We start from the raw sequence: 26,231 nt of genomic DNA on the forward strand, positions 1-26,231 counted from the left end.
TCCCTTCCCCTCCCCGCCTCCCCAGCCGTCCCTTCCCTGGCAACTTGAGCGCTGTCCCCGCTCCGCGGCGGAGCTCGGAGGCTGAAGTGAGGCGACTGCGGAGCACGCCGGGGAGCTGCGCCCGTCGCCGCCGGCTCCTCCCCTGGCCCTGGGGTCTGCACGGGCGTCGGGGCTGCCCGCGGCTCGGGCTGCTGCTCGGCCATCCCCTCGGCGTCGGGTGCTTGGAGGGCTTCGGTGGTTTCCACCCGCGGCTGTCAGCACGGGGGCAGGCAGCTCCCCGCATCATCGCAGTGAGCAGAGGCTTTCGGTCGTCCCTCAGCAGGTCCCACAAAGGCTGGGGAGCGAAGCAGGTTCAGAAGTACCCCCTTCGTGTGACCAGCGTGGATGGCTGGTCACACGTCGGCTTATTGATGCCCTTGTGCAAATGCTGTGCAGCTCTCTCATGGTTATCTATAGATTCCATCCCATCTTTTCCCTCAGAAGGTTTCAGTCAGGATCTGCAGGGTTTCTGAAGCCGAGCCCCTCTGGGTAGTGCAAGCGCAGCGCAGTGCCTGGCCCGCATCCTTCTAGGGGACAGCGAAGAGTGAAGGTGTGAATGGGAGGGTGGAAGTGTGCGGCAGCTGCTGCTTTGGCTGATCAGTCAGGGTAGATAGAGCAAGGGGCCCTTAAGCCATGAGCACCAGCTGCAAAAGGCCCCAAAGTGGCATGCTCACCTACTTAATGCATGTAGGGAGAGAGGAGGGAAGCTCAACTATGATCCTCTGGGGGATCAGAACCTACTGAAACGGTCAGTAGGTCTCAAACTTTCCTATGCCCTTCGTCTGTGTGCTTAAGAAAAAGATGCAGGTAGCATGAGCCAGATCACAGCTTGGGGTCAGCGATGTTTCTGCTCTGCAGTCATAATCCTTGAAGGCGCCGCAGGGGCGGGGAGCAGGGGCCCTGATGCTGCGCCAGCATGCCGGGCATTGCGGGCTTTCCCTGTGTCCTGGCTGAGGCGTTCGCACCAAGCTCATCGCTCAAGCACGCGAGGGCCTTGGGATCAGTTACAGCGGTGGCCCTCGCAGCTAGCTGCCTGCTGCTGAGCTGTAATTAGCTGCAGAGCTAATGCATTTGGTGCGTACCCTTGAAATGGAGGTTTGGAAACAGTCTTTGGTCGTTCAGCACACAGATAATTACTGCAGGGTAAACCTGGGAGGTCAGAAAGGCATCCCTTGAGAGCTGGTGTCTACAGCAGCAATTCTATAATGAGACTGTGGCCAAACTGAATTGCTCAGATGTTTGCTCCGTTTTGTGTCTGTTATAGGCACACAGGTAATAACAGCTGCCTGAATTTTCCAACAGAAAAGAATTTGGACTACTGTTGCCTTCGACAGGAAGAATTTTAGGTGAAAATAAAGATTTGTTGAAATTAGTACCATTGTGTAATTGTGCCGTAAGTACTTTTATTTGAAAGCAGGGGATAAAAACGCCTTCTTTTATGCTGTTGGAATTGTGTAATCTTTTGCAAGATAAAAAAAAAAAGGGAAGAAAATTCAGTGGAGACAAGGGTGAAAGAGGAAAATACCTTAATGCTTGTAAGTATCTTGTTTAGTTTTAGCATAAAGCATCAAATAAGAAGACAGTATCAATTGATTTTTTTTTTTTTTAATCTTGATTTGGGTAGTTTTAGTTCTAAATTGTTGTAGTCATTTCTTGCTAGTAAAAAACAACTTAGAAGGGAAGATGTTTTACTATGGTCAGTTATAATGCATATTTTAGGTTTTGCTTGAGCGTAGCTATTATTTTGTAAAGAGAAAGCATGCCAGAGAGGATGCTTCTGAGTTTGGCCAAAGGGGGTTTAGTGATTCAGCTTGTGTCAGGTGTATTTGAGAAAATAAAATTATTCATCTCTTACCTCAGTCACTTGAAACTGGTTTCCCAAATAGCTACAGAAGATAGCTTGAGGAAAAAGCTTGTGACAAGCCAAATGATCCTACAGTTTTGTTCTCACCTCAGATTTCTATAGTCTTTCTCTTATTCAGTGGTGGGTGGATGTTTATTGTGGATTCAACATGTGCAGGCCTTGGACCATGCCTTGGATCGCACTGGAAAACAGTGATTTCTGAGGGTACATAAGATCTAGTTTTATGGTATGACAGAACTTAGGAGCGTGAAGTGATTAAGCAGTAAATGTTTCTGGTGCCAGAAACTGGAACCTGGGAGGTCTGTATTCTATTTCTGGTTTTGCTATGGCTTTGTTACATGGCTGTAGGAAAATAATTTGCATAGTGTTAATAATACTTTGACACCTTGTAATATTTGGGATGTGTAGAAAATGAAACTATTCTATGAGGTATGGTAATGAAAACACAACAAGTAATGTGAATGCTGAGTAGCAGCTGGCCTTTGTAGTAAAATGCTCAGCACTAGGAATCCTAGAGCAGCAAGACAGAAGAGATGGCCCCAGTGTGGGGCGGTTGAGGAAAAGACATGGCGTGTTCTGGGAAAGAGCACAGAAGGCAATGTCTTCTGCAGAGCTTGCTGCGGAGCTCTTTAAAGCTCTAGTCTGATCCAAAACGACCAAAGCTGATTTCCCCCCTTCTTCCAGTTCGAATGAATTCTGTTACAGACCCCAAGTGACTGCAATGGTCTAGTCTTCGCATGCGATAAAGGTGTTAGCATAAAAAGTGCATCAGAAAACAAAGTTGATTGTTGCTACTTTCTCTTATCATGAGTGTATGACAGGAATGTATGAATCAATGCGTATAAATACCTGAAGGGAGGGTGTCGAGGGAATGGAGCCAGACTCTTTTCAGTTGTGCCCAGGGACAGGACAAGAGACAGCGGGCACAAATTGAAGCACAGGAGGTTCCAACTCAGTATGAGGGGACACTTCTCTACTGTGAGGGTGATGGAGCACTGGGACAGGCTGCCTAGAGAGGCTGTGTAGTTGTCTTCTCTGGAGATATCCAAAGCCTGCCTGGGTGCCATCCTGCACAGTGTGCTCTGGGTGACACTGCTCGGCAGGGGGGTTGGACCAGATGATCTCCGGAGGTCCCTTCCAACCTCAGCCAGTCTGTGTTCCTGTGACTTCTTTGTCTGAATGTGCCAGAGATGAACAACCATCTCTAATTCAGCAGTCAGCTTTCACTGATCAGCCTAAGGGAATCATGATGTGACTAAAGGAAAAAAAAAAAAAAGGCTCTCATTCCCCCTTTAACACTTGTGCTCTGTGTTTGCAGATGGAGTCCAACAAAAACTGTAGTTTCAGTCTTCAACCATGAAGTTATCTTAGCTTCCTAAGATCAACGTGCAATGTCTGGGGAGGACTCTGTTTATGACTGAAAGGAATTTTTATTTCAGATGAATTTCAAGTGCATAAAGGTCATCTTTTATTATCTTATCCCCCTTGTGCAGTGTATTTGCTAACGACAATTGTCTGAGATCATCAAGTGTATGATCTATTTTGGATACCTGCTGACTGTGACTGCTGGGTGAAAGCCAGCAAGAGAAATCTGCAGAAGTAATGAGGGTGGAAGGCAGTGTTAGACACGGGAAACACCAGCACATCAGAAGTATGACTGGAGGCTGTGGACGCTTTGGAGCAGTTTTGTGTTCAACTTCAGAAAGGAGGCTCTAGTTTTGAGTCGGGTGAGTGAATGGTGTCTTGGGGTTGCAAGCTTGCTGCTTTGACCTTTGTGGAACAAGGTCAGTAAAAGGGATGAGAGTTTTCTGGTTATTTTTGAGAAAATACTATGTGGATTCTGTGCATCTGCAGAAGTAGGTGTGTTTGGAGAATGCTGGGAGATGAATAAACTTGTCAATCAAATGCAAAATCTCTGTGTTCCCAGAGGCATATTGGGTGGGTTCCCTGTTCTCAGAAAAATGTTTTAAAATTGTTTTCAAGGCAATATTTCTCTGTCTCTTAGGACAATGATTTTCTTCTTAGGTGTGTTTGTATATAATGTTATTTATAGCCGTGTACCTTGGATTCTGATGAAGTGAGTAGTCAATCTGAGAGATTTACAGTCTTTGGGCAAGTCTCAGCAACATCTCTTCGTATATGGCTGGTTTCCTTTGCTTGACTTTCTCATGGGCTCAGAACTTGATCTTGCAAATCAGGATGAGCAAAATGTTTGGGATTTTCGGCAAGGCTTGGCTTTGTCTTTTGTTTACTTCTTCTGAAGTCTGTGCGTGTTGAGCTAGGTTTGCTTCAACACTTCAGAAAATGCCGTTCTGAACAACTGCAAACAAAATTATGTAAACTTAATGTGAAGCCTATAGCTTAGAGGTACCCCAGTTATAAATGCTACTGAAGAGTTTATTTACCGTAGTTTCAAGGCCTAAGCAGAAGTGGTCAGTGAGCTTTCTCTGAGGATATGAAAGATTGCTTCAGAAATATGGTAGTTTAGTTACAAAGTAGATTTTTAGTTGTTCATTTTGATTGAGAGGAAAGGGACGTTTATATCCCAGGCATTAACAAGAAGAATGAAAATAATGAGCAAAGAAGCAGAACGGTTTCTGTGGCTGCACCTTGCAAAACCCTGCAAATACAGGAAAAGTAAGGATCACCTAGAAAATGTCTGAGAAAATATGGGGAATTAAAGTGGAAGTGACAAACACCATTGTAAAGCATCCAGCCTAGGCTCAGAAATGGAAGTGTTGATTTTCTGCAGTATGCTTCAGTAGTGATGTTGTTATTCTGGTCTTCAGTGTCACAACCTGTGCAGTTTCTATCATTTGCCTTAGGTAGCCAGGTGAGAGAGAGCATCATTAGAGCCAAGTTAAAGGAGGGTTTTGAAACTGGGGCTTGGACAGATTTGTTAATGAAAAAGCAACAGGCCTCCCAGAGTCTGTCACAGAGCCATCGCATCTGCAGTGGAGACCTCCAGCAAGGCTGCTGCTGAGGACGTGAAAGATTTTGCCAGGGGTGCTTTGCACCTCCCTCTCCTCCATGAGGTTACTGCAGATGTCTGTCATGCGAGACATGTTGGCTGGTCTGGGCCATTGGGAGCTCCCCGCCTAATGAATGCCTTGTGAAAGGGAAAGGAGTGAAGGGAAATGAACGGTCATAGAGCCCCCCTGTCTTCTTGTGCTGGGGAAATGGCAGTCCAGAAGGATGCACTGCACAGAAATACCGAGCGTATGGTGAGAGCCATCAGGAAACTGCACAAAGCTGTGCTGTGGGAGGGTGGAGGCAGGTACCGGTGCTGCATGCCTGGTAGAGGGATAGGCATTCTTCTTGATACCCCTTATTGCTACTGCTTTTTGAAAGAGTGAATGTTACTTCTAACCAATATCGGGGTAAGTGTTGGTGCAGTAGCCCCTCTGATTGAGATGAAGCAGTCAAAACGTTTGTGTTCTAACAAGTAATTTTTGTTAACACCAGCCAAAAAGCGTATGTGGAAGAATGAGGAGACTGTTTCCCTTCCTTTGAAGGACTATACTTGGAAAGGAATTTAATTGATACTCAACATGCCTCCAGTGTGTTAGAAGCCAAAGGCTTAAAGAAGGGAGAGAGAAAAGAAAGCAGCAAGTCTGTTCACTGAGGTGAGCGCATGACAAAAGCTGGGTGCATTTTGACAAATCTGTTAGATTTTCATGGCATATTTGCAGTTTATGATATATGCTTATAGAAATTGGGAAAAATCTTAACAACAAACAAACAACAACAACAAAAAAACCACGCGAATTTCAACTTTGCAGTAGCCCTGCAATTGCTTTTTGGTACTTTGTCCTATTTTTTAAGAAGTCTGATGGTTTATCAAAATAGCTGGCACTTCTTGCAACACTGAATTGAGTTTGTTTCTAAAAGATTAAAATAGATCTTTGTTTGCTGGTGAAATATGCTTCTCAGTGTGCCAAAGACTGCTATTTAAAAACAGGAGGGAGCTGTATAAAAAAATACAGAACCTGGAAGTCCCCAGTGCATGTGGAGCAAGAAGCATCTGGGATTCATAAGGAAGTAAGCATTACTTGGAGTACAAATATGTCGCTAAAGCCCGGAGGTGCATGACAACAGCTGCATGGCTCAATGCAGTTAGATTTTGTTACGATATGAGAGGCCTTACAGCTACTTTACTCAGTCTGATCTAAAGAGCGGATGCTGTTTGTGACATTGAGGATAATGCTAGTGTTTATCTACACAGGAAACACTAAATGTTGTAAACTGTTTGGTTGATTACTGTTAAAATACCTTCTGTAAGCTTAACATAGGTACCTGTGTGGGCATATCCCAAGAAATAATGTCTCTGATCTTCTCCTTTTCCAAAAGCAGCAGCTTCTGGATCACCTGCTCAAAAAAAGGTGGTGGGGGACAAGCAAGAAAAAATAATTAAAAAAACACACCCCAAAACATATGGAAAGATTGAGCTGATGAATGTTGGTATGGAGGGTGCCACACTTGGGCATAATTTTGAAAAATACACCATTTTTCTGTGATCCATGCTTGTATTTCTGGCCAGTTTGTAAAAGGAGTATAATTTGTTGGACTTTGCTTTGTGATCTGCATTGTAGGCTTCGTCATTTCTATTGTTATATCTTCTGTCAGCAGTCTAAATGTGGGACCAAACTTCTGTTACTCCTGAGAGTTTCCTCATGTCTAGCACTGTAATTCATGAGTATTTGAGTAGCACAGTAAAGGTGAGGACACGCGTATATCATAGTGTATTCTTTCTCAGTTTCTCTCTGCCCCCTGCATTTTGGAGCATCATTTTGGGAGCCAGGAATGAACTTTGCTGCCAGAACATAGCGGATTGAAATCCTGGAGGACTTTGGTATAAATAGAAAGTTTTTTTCCTTTTTCCACAGCTGCCTCATTCTCTGGGTAGCAAATCTAGTGAAGCTCTCTGCTATGCAGGCTAACTTTCTTTGTGGAAAAAGCACCCTTCGAAGAAAGTTCAGTTGTTGTTGGTTAGCATGGCCCAGCATAATGTATCCCCAGGTCCTCAAATGCACCAGTGTGAGGCTTGTTGTTCCAGACCTCACAGAGCTCATCAACTTAAAAGGTTATGTTTGGGAAATAAATTGCACTTTTACACAGGGTAATGCATACAATAAATGCTGCTGCTTCTCTTTTTCTTATTTCCAACATTTAGTGTGATGGGAGATGTTGTACTGAAAGCTCCCTAGATGGAATCACGGTGCCTTTTTGTAGCTGTGGTCTGTCTGCTGACGCTTCTAATGAAGAGTCCTGCAATGCTGATATTCATACAAGCTCTCTTTCATGTAGTGTGGATGCTTTATGTCTACACGTTTGTCACATCATTAATTGGATGTGTATGCTCTCAGTTACTTCAGTGAAGGGCACTTCACTTACAGGCGCTCACCTCTTTTTCGAATTGGGCCCTCACTGTTTGGCAGAGACTAATGAATGAATTCCTATAACTGGTCTACAGTATGTTCTGACATAAATAAGCTGCAATAGATCCAAAGTGACTATATCAGAAATATTTTTTACCTGTTCTTTGCCTGTTGAAAGATCATGATGAATGTCATACTTTCTTAATATTCTAGTGGCATCATCTTTGTGCATCAATGAAGAGTCCAAACATGGCTTTGTTCAAGCAACAGAAGGTGGAGGACGTTTATGAAATTGGGGAAGAGCTAGGAAGGTAAGTTTACAGGTGACGCCACACTGTTGTAAAAGCTGACACGTGGGGATGTTTGTAGCATCTTAAAACAATGACCTGATCAATGCACTGCATGACAGTCCAAAGCAGTTTCAATGTATTAGAGTAGAAACACATTCTTTTAGAAGAAATGCACTGTGGATATTTATTATTTTTAGGTTAAGTGTGCTAACTTTTTTTTCCTGTTTCCTTTCTTGCAACTGGGACAACAGAAGGTATGTTTACATTGTCTTTTGTGGATAAGTGTCATCTTTGTCTGTGCTTTAGACTGAGTTTACCTGTCTGTTCTCTGAATGAGCTGGGGAGCAGGAAGCCATGCTGCTGTAGTCACAGATGCAGCCCGTTTATTTGGCTTGTTGTTACGATCAGCGCTGCACAGCCTCCGGCTGGCTCAGAGCACTGACAACGTGTTCATATCTGCCTGCAAAGCACTGTCTATGTGTTCCTGAAAAGAATCGTCAATCAAAATTTCAGCAGGACAGACTAATGCCTTTATATAGCTTTTAATCTATAAAGGCTTATCCACAGGTATTAATTATAGGTGGAGTTAATGGGCTATTGCCATGCTTAAACACTATGCTGGATTGTGGGCTGGATGACACAGGGCTTCCTCAGTCACTTAGCAACTTACAGTGCTCTGAGTGAGGATGGCAGGTTCCCATGCAGAGTCCAGCCCTCCGATGCTTTTCTCTTTAATATGCAAATAGCTGAATTAGGGCTCTACACTTGGTGACTTCCTTCCCAACATCTGGCAGTTAGTTTTGATAAATGACTGTGTATGTGCAATTACCCTTTTTCAAGGTCTGACAATTTAGTGACATTAAAACACTTCACTTGAAGCTGTTTCCCAGACAATTTTTTTTTTCTGGCATTTGCAGCTATTTCATCTTTAGAGTTGTTCGGAACATTTCTTTATATGTGGGGTGTTTATATTCTTTTTCTGTTTTCTTCCATCTCAGGAAGACCTCAACTTGTAAATTTTCCATAGCTGTTTGCTTTTGAGTGCTGACTGGTTCCGAGACTATCATCCTGAAAGTGAAAATCTGACAGCAGCGAGCATTAAAGAAATGCAGTGCGAATGCAGCTTGTAAAAGTTGTGCTTTTTTAATATAGGAGGCCCTAGTATGTGGTGTTATGGTAAAATTAATAAAACTAGGAACTGGAAAATGAATAGTACATTTTTACCTTGGTTGGTGACTTGGTTTTAGAAATCTATTCTCTTTTGAGATGATGAGTCTCATTCCCCTCTTCAAGCTGATGGTAGATCTCTTGTAGTGAGAAATCCAAGTCGACTTGCTACTGAGGTGTGTAGGCAAAAATGTTCCCAGAAAGACCTGAAGGAAATGGACAAATTGTGAGACCTCTGCTTTTGTTTATGTATTTTTTTCAAGAGCCCTGTAAAGTGTGAGAAAAGGGCAGCAAGACTGGAGTAGCGCTCTAGTTTTGAACACTTTTGAGTTGTATACTTTATGCATTCACATGAATATCATGTCACACAATTTCTGCCAGCTTTATTTTCACTTTCAGATTTTGTGAGAAGTTCTGCAAACGTCTTGTTTCAGCTCTGTGTTAGACGTATAGTTTGACCAGGTTATCATGTCTGTCTCTGAGCAGTAACTACTGATAAGGGCTGGTGACAATTGATATCTTACTTTGTTGGAAGTAAAATAACAGACTAGAGAAGTTCTGGTGAATGAAACACTACAAGAATCTCTTTCCAGTGATGACTGATGCCCTTGGAGCCTGTAGATGCTTTTTATTACTTCAGTATGTAACAGTATTCAGTATTACTTCAGTATGTAACAAGCTGTTAGTGCTTGACAGGTACAGGGGGTTAAAAGGATTTGGTTACTGTGATTCTGGCAATGAAAGTCACTTACAAAACAAATATTTTTAAAGAAAAAGTCATTTACAGGACAAATATTTTTAAACAAACTCTGTGAAGTGTTTGTCCTGTTCATGTCCTCCTAACTGAGTTTGTGATTTCCTGGGAACAAAACTCATCATGAATAGAAGCTTAATGCTTGTTCCAGCTCTATTCAGTCAGAAGTTAAAATACAGGATCTCATTGACAGGGCCAGTCCCTGATTGTCTGAAAGCCTTTGCACAGCACTTAGGAAAGAGGGCTTCTGCTATATACTGTCAATGCTGCTTTGCAAGGCTTCAGTGTATCTGGTCTGGTGATGAAATAGGAAATTTTCTGACATTGTGCAGCATTTAAGGTAGCTGCAGCAAAGGCTGTTCAGATCCAGCTACATAATACCCTGCAAACAGCGTGTTTGTGGATTTCTGAACCAGACCGCTTTCAGAATCGTTGCAGAGCTAGAGGCAACTCAACAGTTGTTGGAAAAGACGTTTCTTGTGCCAAGGCACCCTGTGAGAGAAAAGTCTGCAGAAAGGGGGAGCAGGTTTTCCATAGCTGCAGCTGTACTGAAACTAGCTGCCTAACTTCAGCGTTCCCTCGATCTTTCAAATATTAATCTTAGGTTTACACCTCTGTTGCCCAACTTCTCCGGAGGGTACATGCAGGGAACAAGAAGTCAGGCATGTGGCACTGGGCAAAAGAAGTTGCTAATGGGCTTGCATAGTTCTGGCAGCTATGCTGGTGGGGAAGTTTAGCACAGGCTATGCTGAATGAGGGAAATACCTTATTATCATGCATGTATTTTTAACGTTACTTCCTGTTAGATAATATCAGTTGGTTTGTAAGTATGAAGTCTGTGGGGAACGAGGTTCTCTAGCTATAGCTAAAAGGGGGCCTAAAAAGATGAAGTGCCTAATGGGTAAATTTAGCAAATTTCAACATCTTAAAAAAAAGAAAAAACCCTTTTGAAATCTATAGTACAGCCTATTGTTAGAATATTGAAATATTTCTAAATGTTTTCTTTTGCAAAATTTATGGTTAGTGAGGGGGGAGTTTCACAATCTGAAAATGAAAATGTTACAGGAGGATTTATTTAAAGAATCCTCAGTAAAAATAGCTAGTCTAGAAGTCTGGGAAAGTTAGAATGCAATAGAATATAAGGTATTCAGAACCTGCAAAGGTAGTTGAAGATTTTCCTCTTTTTTCCCTTCTCCATAAGGCAGTGGATTATGCAGTTTGGGAGTACATTATGCAGTTCTCCCAGGCATTTAGTGTTATCTCTCCTTGAAGGCATCAAACTGTGATTTCTGGCAAATTCAGTTTTTTTTTTTTCTGTCTGAGCTGTTGATCAAAAATAGGTACTTCAAAAAAATATTTTCCACAGAATCTTAGCAAAATTCATCCCTCCTCAAATGTGGTTCTCTGTTTCTAAATCTCACTTTTATTCAAGTAACAGCAAACTGTGCCTTTCACCATCCGTTTCAATACACTTCTCTGTCAGAAACCTGTTAATGCTGTTTTGTGTGCTCTGAGGAGGATCCTGGCATAAGCTGCTTGCAGGAATGTTTGTTGGTAGCAGATCACTCTAACTGCATGTCTAAATGATGGAGATGCTTCTTAAAAAGTGAGAGAAAGTGAAGGCTAGCTTAACTGCCTTGGGCATATGCAGCTGTCAAATAGCCCTTGGTTCTTCAGCCAGGGAAAGTGGCAGGGAGAGGAGGCCAAGGGTGGAAAATTGTAAACTGAAGCCAAAATGAGCCAAGAGAGGGAAGAACTGGCCTGCTGGTCTAGGGAAGTGGCAGTAGCAGAGCTCACTAGGGAGCTTTTTAAGAAAAAATGTCTTGGGATGTGTTGTGATTTGTATAGATTGCTCTGTCTAGGTAGAGAAAAGCAGTTCTTGTCCAACCTCACAGGAGCATTTTCTGGCTGTGCTGGCAGACGCTGCCAGGGGTGGTAGGTACACGAAGAGTGCTAGAATTTCAGGGAGATGCAGGGCAATTCATGAAACGTTGTACCACAGAGTCATCAGTCTAAATGTGTCATCAGCTGGTCTGCAGAGGACTGTTGACATGTGTGCCTTCTGGGCAGTGTCACTGTTGCACGTCAAGTCTGGGCTAAAGGTAGGAAGTGTGGTGGAGCCTGGCTGGGAGCCTTTCGTGGCTGTGTCCGCTGAGAACTGTGTTCCTGCAGGACGGTGTGAGAATGGCACTGCCATGTCCTGAGACAGTGCCCTGCTCACCACAGCTCAGCTCTTTGCAGCACACAAGCATCATGCTTAACAGAGAAACCTCAGAGATGTCTGGGATGTTGTTTTGTTCATGGATAAACAAAAATCTGTATGTAATTGATCTAACAAGATGTATGCAACAGGATGCTTCCATTCTTTTTCATGGTGGTAACATTCGGGCCATTTCTGAGCAATTATATTTGTTTTCTGCATCAACAGGACAATGTTTCATGTTCTGTTGTACTTTTTAAATACGCGAAACTTTGACTTTCTGGACTTCAAAAGGATTGCTGGATGTTTTTTTCTCTTTGGGTAGGGTACTTCATTTCTTTGTATAATTGCAGTTCAGCAAAGTCATCTTGTATGTAGCTGCTCTGGTAGAGAGCAACAGAACAGGTGCACGCATAAGGTGTTTGCTTTGGGTGAAGTTGTTTCCTTCTACATTGTGGGCAGGCCGAGAAGAAATTCCAGACGATTCAGTCACTGCCTTAGTGTGAATGGTAATGACTGTGATTTCTGTTGATTAGTGTGGGCATAAACCAGCTTCTAGCGTCTCAGCCTCTGCTGACCTGGGGTGTGGTTAAAGCCAAGCTAAATCTTTAATCAATGGCTATTCATATCTCCCGAAGTTCCCCATCTCCAGCTACAAGTTCCTGCCTCCTCCCTGCCCTGTATGTGATCAGGTCAGCTTGCTGAGACAGTAGACTTTTTTTTTTTTTTTTTCCTGGGTGAAGCTTAAAGAACACCAGATGCAACATTTTATCAGTGCTAATGGGGCTTAGGGGCCTGGCACATAATCACTGTTCTGACAGTGTAACTAACAAATATTTATTTACCTAATGAAAACCAAAAGCACAGATAACTGAGGTATTTTTTGTAGGAGAAGAACTTGGAAATCCACGATAAAAAGTCATGTTGTCTAGCTAGATGGACTCTCCCTGGTAAACAGAAGGGTGTAATTAGAGCTAGGAAATTTACTCCTCACACACATCACACAGGATCTTCATAAAAGGATTTTTTTCCTTTCTGTAGAAGTCATACAGTATTGGGCTTTCTCAGACATGGAACTTAACTCTGTTCTTAGATTCACTTGTAATTTGAACTAGTTCTCTGAATCTGGAAGAGTAACCTTGGATTATTTTTTTCCTATAATACACACAGAACAAGTCTTTGCTTTCAATGCAAAATGTAACTTTAATTACTGAGCACTAACCAGTACCTATTAATATTTCTTGTTACAAAAATCTTCTGTGTCATTCATTTGTTTCTACAGAAGATTCAGTATACATTATGGCATGGGATACTTGATCACCATAACTAAGATTGTCATCAGCTCTCTAATACAGTCATTCGTTTTGGATTTTTATTCCTTCCAGCAGAGTGAGTGATTTTAGATTTCTCCTTTTTAAATGGTTTTCCCTGCTAGTTTTTAATGTCCTTTCAACTATTTCCGAAGTTTTTGTTTTGTCTCATGAAGCACGGAGAAAAATTGTTTTGTTTTGTAATTGGAGTAATTAGTCTCAGTATTGGAGTTTTGTGGATCCATAATCCTCACAGAGAATTTGTATTGGTGTGTCTGTTTCCTATGTAGGAAGAGTGGAGAGAACAAATAGCATAGCTTCTGTGCTGTCCTGCTGCTGGAGGAGATTGTTTTTTGTAGCAGAAACTAAAAAAGATGAGGAGGTAACTTCTTCCTCTTACTTTGGTGGACCAGAAGAATCCACAAAGAGCAGTGAAATGGGAGTTTCAGGAACCCTTTGTGGTTTTGGCCTTACAGATAGTTTCCTAAAAACTTGATTAAAATGCCAGCATGATTTCCATCCCTTTCGTTCATGGGGAAGGGAAAAAAAACATTTAACCATTAAACCATAGTACTGGTTCCCCCTTATAATTTATTGCTCTCATGTATAATACGATCTGTTTGCGTTCAGCTGGATTTGGACCTTTAAACACAGGGTACAGTGTGCTAACCTTCTGCATGCATGTTACGTATGCACTGGTGTTGCTCTACATAGCAGAAGGAACAGCTTATCAAATCAGCTATTCCTGCTGATGATCCTGCTGCTATGAGTCAGCTTTGACCTTCCCTAGGTCTCTGGACTCTGTTCATTCCCACTCCAAGAGTTGATAATCAATCTAAAACTAAAATGTGATAAGTGGGAAGAATTTCTATCATGCATATTTAATTCTTGAGCTTTAGATTAAATAATGCTTGCCAGGCTATCAGGAACTTGCCAGAATTGCTGGGTTAGTGCTATATCACTGCAGACTCTGCTTTTCCGTACTGAGGAGCTGATAGACTGCATTGCTTGTCACTCTGTCATTGGGAAGCTTCCAAAAAAAAAACACAACACATTTAACTGCTTTAGAAGATGCTGGTGACGATTAAATAGGTGGCACAGTTTCTTGTGTCATAGCTAATGACCCCAAATGGTGTCTAAGGCATTAATTGTCTTTATTGCAGATAACATGTTACTTAATTGATTGTTGATGTTATATAAGTTAATTGATAACATTACTTAATAGGCTATTAAGCCAATAATAAGTCACTGTTCAGGAACATGAGGTTTATTAAATGGTGATTTGAATTTCAAATGGTTTATTTGCTCCCTACTTACTCCAGTAAACTAGATCCTTTTGACTGAGACCATATTCTTCTACTGTTCTGATTCTTTTCTGACAATGAATACATTGTCTTTAGCCCAGAATATGTTGGTTACCTTTGAGCTGTAAAGAGATGTGGGTGAAAGGTGCTGGAGACGTTATCAGACACAGCATATGTTCAAAAGTGCTCAGCACTTTCCTGTTGTGAGTATTGAAACTTACCATGTAAAGTCACTGTGTTCTACTGCATTGTACAATCGGTTAGTAAAAACATGAGTAGCGGTGAAAATATCACTGTGTTTACAGTGGCAGCTGATTTTTTTTATTCTTTCTGTATAAAATAATACATCTTGTTAGGTTTAAAAAGTGGCATATTGTTATAGTAGTGGTACTGTGATACTTCCCTCTCTCTATGAACTGGTTTGGTTGGAAGTCACTGCCCAGCCACGAAGTTAACCCGAAGTGAAGTCAGGTTAGTCATGTCTCATAACATAAAGATTTTCTTCTGAACACTGTCACAGGGCTGGGTTAAGAACTAATGACATGTCTGTGATAATCTTGCATGATAGGTTGACAGCGTGGCCACAGAGTTGTGAATAGGATTTATTTGTGTATCCTTCACACGCTTGAAGGATTTATGTGCTTTTTAGGTGTCAAAATTCATGTGAAATGCTCTGTTAAGAAAATGTTTAAAGCATTCTGTTATAATCTGGCATCTGCTGCAGTCTAGGTAGTGTGTAGTTACTCTAGGAGAGGTAGCCACTTTGTTTGTATTTTGGTTTGGGTTTTTTGTTTTTAAACAAAATAAAACACTTAATTTGCATCTTAAGCACAGAAAGTACAGTGACATTTGTGACAGGTCTCAGCAGACAATTAAGCAAATAAATACTGTTTTGTTTTTTTTTGAGAGACAGTTCTGTTCCATAAAATCTTATGGAAACAAGAGGATACTTTCCCTTCGGTGACCTTGCTGTGCTGGGATTTCTGTTTTTGTTGTTTCAGCTATCATACTTTAGCTCCTCAACAAATACTGTGCTGCTGGACATACTATTTATTCACTACTTCATTTAAATTTCTGCCACTCCAAATACTGGTTTAGTTTACAAAAAATAAAAACATCTGTAAAAATAAAACATACTAAAGATCATTGCTGTAGTCCATTTACAGAAGGCTCCCAGTTCTTCATGTCTGTGACCACAGACTTTTCACAGAAAGCTTCCAGTAAAGTATTTTTATGCATATGGTTTGTGAACCTTGAATGGTTTTTGGTTCAGCTGTTTTGTAAGTGAGCTCTGAAAGCCCACAAATGGCTTGTAGAAGGAGTTAACAACAGATTGCTGTCTTCTTTGTTGGCAAGAGCGTAAGAGCATGCCAGTGCAATGACAACTAGCAGAATTTGTCTCTGAAGTATAAGGAAAGAGGGAAGAGAGTCTTTTGGGGAGAAAAACTGCTTTAAGGGCTTGAGGTTTTTAAGAAGCACGTTCAGCAAGAATTCTTAAGGGCTTTGCTTTGGAAATTACAACCATGAAATAAATAAATAAAAAAATTAGAACCTAATTTTCCCAAGGGGGGGAAAAAAAGTGTGGAAAAGAAATGAAATGCAGAATTTCAAAGGATGAGATGACCAGTTAAAAACAATCTGAATTTAATAGTGGCAAAAAGTCATCATTAACAGAAATGTTGACATAAAAACATCAGTTGTAACAGTGAATAAATGACCCTTCAGTGTTGAAACTAAGTAAGCCATGATACCTGGGTTCTATAGGCAGCCCCTTGAATGCAGAACTCTAACCTGTGTTAGCCTGACGTTATTGTTTGTGATTCTACTTTTGTATATTAACTTAAGAATGCAAAAGGAAAATAAAAATCACACAATTTCATAATGTATTTTTAGAATTTCTACTCTCCTCTTGATCTAGCTATAGATTATGTCAAACCAAAGCAAAGGGTTCTGTTGGCTCATGTACTGGAGAGCAGACAATGTGCTGCTGACATAAGGTGAAGCTGTTAGCAGCAGTTAATGACATACACTGTAAAGTAACTGATTGCTACTGTCTGTTGCTGTCAATAAACATAAATAAAATTGTTTTCAGGGTTAAATATATCATATTGCCTCATAGCTCAGAGAATATATGGCACTGGATAAGGTGTAACTTTTTTTTTCTTGCTGTCAAGGGACCAAATGTAATTTATCATCCAATTAGAGAGACAACAACTGGCAAACTTTGCAAAGTCTAGTAAACCTAAAATTAGATCTTCAAGCTGTATTTTGGCTTACTGCATGCAGTCAACCTCATGTATGAATTACGTCATTTTGTCTTTGTTTGGGGCAGTGTTTCTAATAGCAGATAAACCATAATAGGCTTGCATTCTCACAACTGAATGTCTTAAATGTGAAGTAAAAAGTACAGATCCAAAATTCACGGTTTTATTCAAACTGTGAACACCATATTATCTTTCCAAAGCTCTGTTTTGTTTTTTTTTTTCAGTTTTCCTGTAAGCTCCTTTCTATAACAGACTGTTTTTATGTTATGGCACCTGCTGTGTATTTTTATTTGTGCATTGTTCTGAACTGCAATCAGGCTTGAGTTTTGTTGTTTTTCTACCTGGTTTGTATGGCTTTGAGACTTGAACTTAAGAAGTGTCCTTCGAGGCCCTTTGTGTGGAACGTAATGGTACTGTTAGAACCACCTGGCTGGCAAAGTAACCGCAGTTACTTTAACTCAGCCTCAGTCTTGAGAGAAGTGCCAATCTGAGCAAGAACTGAAGTAGGCTAGGAAGCTTGATGTAAACGTGCTAAAACATAATAACAAAATGTGAGAGAGGAGAAAAGGAATGGAAGGTCATCTCCACTTCCCTTAAAAGCATTTGTTTGTGTCCAACGCAGTTTAACAGACTGTTCCATCTGGTGCAGCAACAGCAAATGTGTCAACGTTGTTATTACCATGCTTATACTGCTGTAGCTTGGTGTACTTTCGATAGCTGTTTTCCTCAAGTGGAAAGAGGAACCTGGAATTTTCACCTTTCTGCATCTGCTATAGGTCAAAAACATCATCAAAGGAGAGTAGTAGATATTTATGGCACCATGTAAGTGGAAAAAAACCAAAGGCTGTGCGAAAAATATCACCGTGTTTTTCTCTTGCAATGGGTTGAGGTTGCATTCTTCCACCAGCTTGAGCACATACTGCTGATATTGCTGAGCTGAGCGACTTTCCATTGAAAACTCCACCTCAAGTGAACACCTTCAAGTTTGGAAACCAAAGAAATCCCCGTTAAATAGTTGCTGAACTGAGTTTGCAGATCTTCTGTGAAAAGAAGGGTTAAACTGTTTTGCATTCCTGGTAGCCTACGTGTGCATATAGGCATTTAAGAGCATGGCTGAGATGCTGTTAGGCTGTTTTTTTTAGTTTCCCTTCTGGCAGTGCATTCTTGTGAGGATCTCCTAGTGGAAAAAATGTGAATGGTTATAACTGTAATTCTACTGATATCTAGAGACAGGAAGTTGAATGTAGGTCCAGCTGTATGCTTACCCCTTTAAGTTTTACTACATTCTTCCAGTAGCATTACCTGTATTTTACAGACTTTGGGAAATTAAATACAGAAAAACTGGGTTGCCAGTTTCTATCAAGTGTGTAGGAATCTAATTACTGTTAAAATTAATATCAGTGGGGGGTTGCTGCCTAAAATTCCTTGCAAATCTGTTCCAAAGTAAATTGTCCTCGCTCATTTTGGGATTGAGTATAGGCTCTTGACTGGCAGAATTCCAGAAAGCTATATTTCTTTTTCAGGTTCATTTACTTCACAAAGAACTTCTTGAAAATGTGTATCAGTGTCAAGTGTACCTGTCAACATGTTTTACCATAACATCTATCTTATGGGAATTTCAAGTTGTCACAACTACTGAAAAGTAATAAAAATAAATTCTTGTTTGATAGATTTTTTTGAATTAATTACATGAAGATGGTTTGGACAGAATGAAGAATAGACTGAACATGCAGAAAGGGAACATATGTTTCGTATTTGGGGGTGAAGTGGTTTGCTCTTCTCAAATACAGATAGAATCAGCTTCCTGACTTCTCCCCACACTAGCCTCAATGCCAGACTGGAGTCAGGTAACCTGTGCCGTCATCTCAGTATTTTGTTTACATATTTTTAGCTTTCCATGACAGCTACTGAGCAATGTGGTGTTTCTGGAATATCAGAGGAAGACCCATATAAACCCGTGCATATACATAGAGTAGCTTAAAGGCTCTTTTTATTGTAATGCACTATAGCAATACAACTGTTTCCCAGTGAGGCGTACAAAGCTGGCAGGCTGCACCTCTGTCAGTCACTCAAGTCAAATTCTGCCCCAGAGCATTAGCCTCCCAAACCACTATTAAAAATAAACTTAGAAAAAAGCAAGAAGTTATCCAGTTATTCTGGATTGTGTAGTTTCCTCTCACTGCCCCCATATCCTCTTCTGAACTGCACAATAACATAAGCTGAACTGCTCATATAAAGCATGCTTCTGAAAATAGACTCTAATGCCACTTGGTAATATTGTCTGTGCTCTTCTTCAGTGACAGATCTCCTAGATGATATTAGCAATCCAAATAATAGGTTGTCTTCATTGCTAGGATAAATTCCTGCCTTAATGATGGACAAATTTCATGTTGTACCTAATTATATTGTAACTGACAGGTTGCAGCTGCTATTGTTTATACTCTTGATGTGCTAGCACAGTTGAGGACAGCCTAGATTGAATCTCTGACAAGGCTGTTGTACAGCTGTCCAAAACATTTCTGAAAGGGAGCAAACTTCTCTTCTTAAAAAAATAAAAAGTAGGAATTATCAGCCTATGAGCTTATCTAGAGTGTGTTGTAAATACTGCTCTGTAGGATCCAAGTCAACTTCATTTCAGTGATGTATTAAGAACATGCGTTTTGGCAAAGATGTTTAGTTGAAATTTGGACATCTGAGCTGTGAAAATTGTTTTAGACTCCAATATCTGCCACAGACTCTCCATGTAAAATTAAATAAGTAGCTTAATTTCTCAATGCTGTCAACTCTTCAGTCAAAGAGAAGACACACTTTTTTTTTTTTTTTGCTACCCTTTGCCTTATCTGGATTGCAAGGTTTGGAAAGTTGACACTGATTCTTACCCACTGAGTGCAAATGCATTATGAGGCACAGAAACGCTGTAGTCTTGGTCCTTGATTTTAAGAGCTCTGTTGTTAATGTTAACCTGGAGCGTGTCTGACTGATTGTTAAACACCAGTGAGACCCCCACTTCTTCATAGCTGTACGGATATCCACAGAAACTACTCATTTTAACACGTCTGATAGAAAAGTACAGCAATATGCCACCCCTCTAACATCTGTTCAAAGACCTTTCCCCCTTCTTATCCCTTCCCCAGCCTTCAGCTTTTCTCTTAGAGGTCTTCAGTGCATCAGTGCCTGGGAGAGCATCAGGCTACTTGTGCTGAAAGATCCATCAGCTGCTACTTTGTGGTGGCTGGCTTTAAGGTGGTCTAGAAATAGCATTCTCCTGTGATGCTTTAATAAGCAGCAAATAGGGAGTGGGGTACGCTTGGTTATGGACAGTATCATGGCTAATTGCGTTGTAACCGTCTTTAATCTCTTAGGCTAAGAAATTGTGCATTTTTCTGTCTTTTTCCTTTTGGCTTGCAACATTATCTGTTTGGTCACAAAATGTCTCAGTAAAGACTGTCCACAAAAGCCTGTTTTTAAGGGGTAAAGGCAATGGCATGAAGGCTATGAAAGGAACAGGTAGATGTGTGACTGTGGGTAGACATGCAGGGGGAAATAGATTACAGAGGAAGGGGTAATGGGATGAACAATTGCCCCAGACTATAACTGTCTAAGAAGAAAATGGGAATTCCTGTGCTGTGTCTGTTACTTTTGTAAGCTTTTAAGTAAACTAAAATGTACAAAACCTACAGTATCATCGGGCTTTCTGAACATGACTCCGTTCACTCCCATAATCAATAGTTATAAAGAGATAATTTTTCACTAAACTTTGCTGGCAAAACTCGTCCTCAGAGTGAAGTCAAGGAAGCTAGTATAGTGACACTGGTACCATGTCTCTTTAGAAAATCTGGACCAAACAGGACATGAGTTCTGCAAAACAATCAAACAAGCCCTTTCCCCAAGCCCCCATAATAATTAAAAAAACAAACAAACAAACAAACATGAAGCCTATGATGTTTTACGTAAATAGCTCTTAGGACTACAGATCCAACTCTTTTAGCATAATGTTTCAGACAAATTTGCTGCTTTTGTAACAGCAATTTCATTCTCTGAAGTTCTCTAGAGTTTTCATGTAATGATAAAATCAGGAAGCAGAAATATGAATTAATTAATGGATTTGACAAGTACCTGCACTCCTGATTCCATCTGTGATTGAATCCTAAAGGGATAACTACAATTGTCCTACTTGTCCCGACTGTTCCTGCCTCTCACCTGAGAAGTGCCTAGGTTATGTCTGAAAATGAAAACCAAAAAGCAGTACTTCAGGCTGTCTGTCATTGTTTGAACCCTCTGAAATGAGAGGCTGCTTCTGGTCTGGACTGTTAGCTTTTGAGAGCAAGCAAGGGCCAAGTGACAGCCTTAATCTTTGATTTCTTTGCCTTTCTAGGTTAAAGACAGACTCTAATCAGCCGTTTGTGTTAATGAAGTACCAAGTGCATGGCATAATTATAAGGTTCTGAGTATTACTGCTGTGTATGTTTCATACTTTGAGTTCCAGCTGTAGTTGCATCTCTTGCTTACCAAGCCAGTGAAGGATATAATAATATTGAAAACAATAACAGCTCAGTGCTTCTGTAGTGTTGCCGTGGGGGGCTGCACTTAAGGAGATTGTTTGATTGTTACAAAGGGATCCTGGCTGATGAAATCACAGTAGGTAAAGGTTGTCTGTAAGATGAATCTTGTCCTTGCAACCCTGGCTATAATGCCCTGACTAAGGAAATATCTGATACTAAACATATGTCCTGGGACTGCAGACCTGCCAAGTCTTGCAGAGTGAGGTCTCAGTGATACAGTGCATTGTGGCAGGAGAGACTGGGTGTCTTTTCAAGCATAGTGCCTGTTTGTTTTTTTTCTGTTTGAGAAGTAATTGGCCATCAACAGAGACTTCTTATGAATGACAGCTTAGGTAAGATGGCTCTTTCGGTGGCAGGACCTTGGATACCTGTTACGGTTTACACATTCCAGCCAAGGGTAATGATTTGACTTACGTATTAGTTGACTGTGGCTTACCAGAGCAACACAAAAGAAGAGTTCTACTTCTTCCTAGAGCTTGAAAGTTCTTTCTGCACCACAGTGGAAAAAAAGATGAAATATTTTGCATGTTTTTAGCTAAAGTATGAATTTTTCAAATATTAATTGGTGGGATATGGGGTGCACATGGTAGACTTGAAGCTTCCTTGCTTTTCATTCTAATTATTGTGAAAAGGGCAAAGCATGGATTTTTAGCTAGGATTAGTGTCCTAACAAAAAGATGTCGTCAACCTTTCCTTCCATTCAAACTCTTGTAGGTTGTGGTGAAGAGAGATTGCTGCAAGATTTGTCTTGTCAGCAGCAGTTTGCCATCAGGCTCATCAAACACAATCTCCAAATGCTGCTGTTAGAGTAATTTTCCATGACAGTTTTACTGGCCACTACACTTCCACACTAGCTCTTTGTTTTCCACCAGCTCAAATTCAACCTCCCCTTTTGTTTTTTACTTTACACATTGTTATGTCCACAGCTACACCAGTAACTTGTTGGTTGTGAAAAGGTAGAGTAATGGACAATCCTGAAGTACCATTAGGTCCAAGAGGGCTTGTCAAAAGCATGTAACTGTTTAAAAATTAGTATAGTTTTTTTAATCCTTGTGGATGAAAGGTAGATTACTGAATCCACTGAATCAGGGAAAATACTGGGCTGCTTATTGACCAATGAGAGTGAGCAGTAAGTGAATGAAACTCCTTCTGAGTGGAATAGGCTGACCTTGTTTGAACTGACTGAAGTTGATATTGAGACCAAATGTCCGTACTCCTCAATGTTGGTTGAGCTGGAAGCACTTGATCTAGGAGAGCACTGATTCTGCATTGGTTTTGTTTGAAAGAACAAACATCGATGCTTTTTGTGCTTCAACCTAGGTTTTCTTTTCTTCAAACCTAGTTTTTGAGTTTAAGTTTTTTAACATTTGAAGAAAACTAGGGAATTTGAGAGTTTGTGTCCAACCATGGCAATTTTCCATGAATTCTGTGAAAAAATATTTCTTAACTTGATATTAGTAAATTCTACTTGTAATTTAGAGTTTGTGATGAAACCTCAAGCTATACAAGTTTAACATAATTTCAGACTGATGAGTTTTTTAGTATCTTCGTTAACCAACCTGGTTAATATATCTACCAACCTGGTAGATATTTAAATCTATATGCACACTACTCTTTGCTTAATTTCAGTATCGTACATTTAAATTGAGCATAAAAAATACAGATGTGTTTAATTAAACCTGCAGAGTGATCCATCATGAAAAGAAATTCATTTATGTTTTAAATGAGACTTGTTTGCTTTTCAGAATCAGCTGGGACAAGTGCCTGTTAGGTTGCATGTTACATAACTAGTTGTCCTCAACATTTCTCTTACAGCAGCAGGAGACTGAGATAGTCACCTTTATGTTTAGTAGGGTACAAGAACACATAGGCATACTGCATGGAAGTCTTGTTGTGGTTTTGCTGATGGGACAGAAGTGGGTTGCTAAAGAATATACAATACATTTATGGAAGAATGCAGGTCTATCAAATCTCTCCAGTCCTTTAGCTACAGACACTCCCTTTCCCTTAATTTTCGTGAGGTGATGTAGAAGTGGTTCTCCTGTATGTCCTGGGTAGCCTAAATGCAAACTCAGAGTGATAGCTTGTGATTTTATTTCCTTGTTTGTATGTCTGTGATGACCTTTTTGTGATTAAACGTTCCTAAGATAAAACACAGCTGTCCTTGTCTGGAAGAAGCTATTGATTCCAAATGGGATGGGCAAAAGGATCCTCTGAATAATCACAGTTTCATGCCATATTCTTGCCTTACAGAGAATGTATATTGTTTAAATCCTTCTTTAGCTACACACCACCTTTCTTTCTTAATTTTGGTAAGATTTATCACAGCTTGATTACAGTTACTTTTCAGAAAGACAAATGAGAAGGAGGGAGCATAAGCTTTGTGGAGATGGTGCTTCTGAGTTTAAAAAGTGCCTCTCAAGGGCATAGTGAAGGGAGAAAAGTTCACACAAATGAGAACAAAGCAGGGTCCCCTACTTTACTATTGAAGAGCCAGTAACAACTGTCTCATCTTGAGAAATTCACATTACTGACCTAAGGCTGCAACCTGCAGGGTTACTATTGTCTGAGTCAGTCATCTGACCTCCAAGTGTTTCCCTCTTAAGAGATAAGAGGGAAATATTACAATTGGAATGAAATGTCTTATTTTGGAGCCACAGTCAGGAAAATGTTATTAGCAAATAGCAGCCATATGTCTTTGAAACTTTAATGCAGCCACTTTGCCATTTAATACAATGAGGAATTCTCTGTCCTTGAAGTGCAGTGAGAAACCTGTGGTTATTCCAGTTACATTTACAGCTAAATTATCAGTGAAGTGCAGAAATGTGAATAAGCCATTATTTTCTTTGAAAACTGGTTACTGGAGGCCAATTCTGTATTTCTGAAGGGTCATCAATCCTTTGAGTTTGTTTCTGAGAGATTATTCTGAAGGGAAACACTTCAGCGCATGCATGTCCTTTCAAAGCATCCAGTGGTGTGTCACAAACTTGGCTGCCTTAAGCATCATCCAGCGAAGGACTGATAATTTGAACCTTTTGAGCTAGTTCTTACTCATTTAAACATGAACTGCTTTTTAGAGATTGTAACTTCTACCCTCCTGTAGTCAGACATTGCTTGTGTTTTCTAGGTTTTGGACACAGCAGGAGGCTAGCCATCTTGTTATGCTCTGGCAACTTTAACTGTGGAGCTCTGACAGTCCCCAGTATCGTACGGAGAACAAGTCTGTATGACTTTAACAGTGTTGCTCAGGAGGGCTTGTAGGATCAAGCTTTGTATGTGAATGGCTTATTCAGAAAGCTGTGAGGTACTACGAGAGGATTATATGAAAGGTTCACCAGAGCTTTTATCATCATCTTGTTCTTTCAGTGGCCAGTTTGCGATTGTGAAGAAATGTAGAGAAAGGAGCACTGGTTTGGAGTACGCTGCTAAGTTCATTAAAAAGCGTCAGAGTCGGGCCAGCCGTCGTGGAGTGAGGCGTGAGGAAATTGAACGGGAGGTGACTATTCTGCAGCAGACCCTGCATGCCAACATCATCAAGTTGCATGACATCTATGAGAACAAGACGGATGTGGTCCTCATCCTTGAGCTGTGAGTAAGGGGACTTCCTATCCTCTGGGGCAGGATGAGGTAAATCGGAACAGGAAAGGACTGCAGAGGCTGCCAGAGCACAGAGGCACTGCTGAAATGGAGCTGTTGTGTTCTCAGGCCTCACAAATCTTGGCAGAAGAACTGAATGAGGTCTCTGGTAAACAGGCGCCCTGGTCCACCCTTGTGTCCTGGGGATACAGGTGCACCTTAAATCAGCTGAGGCCATTGTTACTGAGCCAGGGACTGTTGTCCACTTAAAAACAGTTTGCTAGCAGAGGGATTACCTCATGTCTGCCCAGTGCTGCTCTGATGTGAACCTTGGAAGACCTTGGAGAAACTACAAATGGCTACTGAAACTCATCTCATTTTTCTTCCTGCATTTTTTCCTTCCAGTGCACGTGAAGCTATCAAGCCCTTTGCAACATTTCCAGTCATTCTCACTACACCCATATTTTCCTCACTTACAGGACCTGAAGGGAAAGGGGGAGGGAGGGGAGAAGGTGAGCAGGGGAAGAGTTTTTTGAATTCCCAAACTTTGACTACTAAGCATGAACAGCAGCAGGGTGGGAATGAAGGAGAGTTGTTTTTCCATCATGTTTTGCCATGCGATGGGGGAAAACCCTTGTAATTTAGGACCCGCAAACAAGTGAACCTTCCAACCAGGGCATCTGTGCACTGCTCTGCCTCACCCCTGCTTTGTGACCCATTGGGTTGCCAGACTGCTGGTTTAGGATCATTATTATGCATATTTGGCTAAATATCATAGACTGGTTTGTGCTATTTAAGGAGAGATTTAAAACCAGCAGCTTCTCTGCCTGGGCTGAGGGAACACAGGCTTGTTCTGCATAACCTGTGCATGTCCCTGCCTGGAAGAATAAACGCACATCCCAGAGAAGCTGAAGGTGAGGTCAGGAATCACCTTAAAGTCTTGGCTAAGGAGCCTTTGCTTAGTTAGAATGTGAGCTTGCATTTCAGGGAGTCACCTTTGGTTCTTTTGTATATATTTAATCTCACTGACTGTAAGGAAGTAAGAAAACCTGACTAATAGGTGTTCACAATGTAGAGAAATGCTAGTTATTAAAATCTGAAACAGTATCAGAATTGTCAATCTCTTTCCCAGTCAATTGTTGAGTAAAAACTAGCCATGATAAAAATTATTTCACTTTTTAAAGAAATGAGAATGGAGGAGGCACCAAGTGACTGGGTCTCCTTATATCCAAACTTAGACTGTTGAAATGAATTTGGATGGAACTTGGAATTTGACTTGTTGCCGTTCTGGATGTTTCATTGTAGAGGATCAGGTCTGTAGCAGAAGTGAGTGTGCACAGGTAATCATCCAGAGCTATGTCCAAAGCATTTTCTGTACAGTTCATAGTGTGTGCTGTTGAAAGGGAAGTAAATTATTTTACTGCATGTGCAAATATATTTCTGTGTTTTTGTGGCTTGGCTTTCTGAATCACCTGATAACTGAGAGCCAGGAGAAACCTGAATACATGCAAACCAGAGGCCAG

At 40.9% G+C, this 26,231-nt stretch overlaps 1 protein-coding gene across 11 annotated transcripts in view; it reads left to right on the forward strand.

The window, feature by feature from the left end:
- Window positions 1-26,231, forward strand: part of DAPK2 (death associated protein kinase 2) — a 51,542-nt gene that overhangs the window by 4,211 nt on the left and 21,100 nt on the right. For 2 of the 11 annotated variants that reach the window (XM_067004095.1, XM_067004089.1), the window contains exons 1-4: window positions 32-3,630; window positions 5,369-5,529; window positions 7,495-7,592; window positions 24,499-24,720. In XM_067004095.1, coding sequence (XP_066860196.1) covers window positions 7,516-7,592; window positions 24,499-24,720 — 299 coding nt within the window. In that variant the 5' untranslated portion in view covers window positions 32-3,630; window positions 5,369-5,529; window positions 7,495-7,515. Of the gene's footprint in view, window positions 1-28; window positions 3,631-3,661; window positions 5,530-5,864; window positions 5,945-7,494; window positions 7,593-24,498; window positions 24,721-26,231 lie in introns of those variants that run through there. The other 9 variants (XM_048081355.2, XM_048081356.2, XM_067004092.1 and 6 more) reach the window with 8 other exon arrangements.

This window comes from Anser cygnoides, chromosome 11 (assembly GCF_040182565.1).
Source record: "Anser cygnoides isolate HZ-2024a breed goose chromosome 11, Taihu_goose_T2T_genome, whole genome shotgun sequence".
NCBI lineage: Eukaryota > Metazoa > Chordata > Aves > Anseriformes > Anatidae > Anser > Anser cygnoides.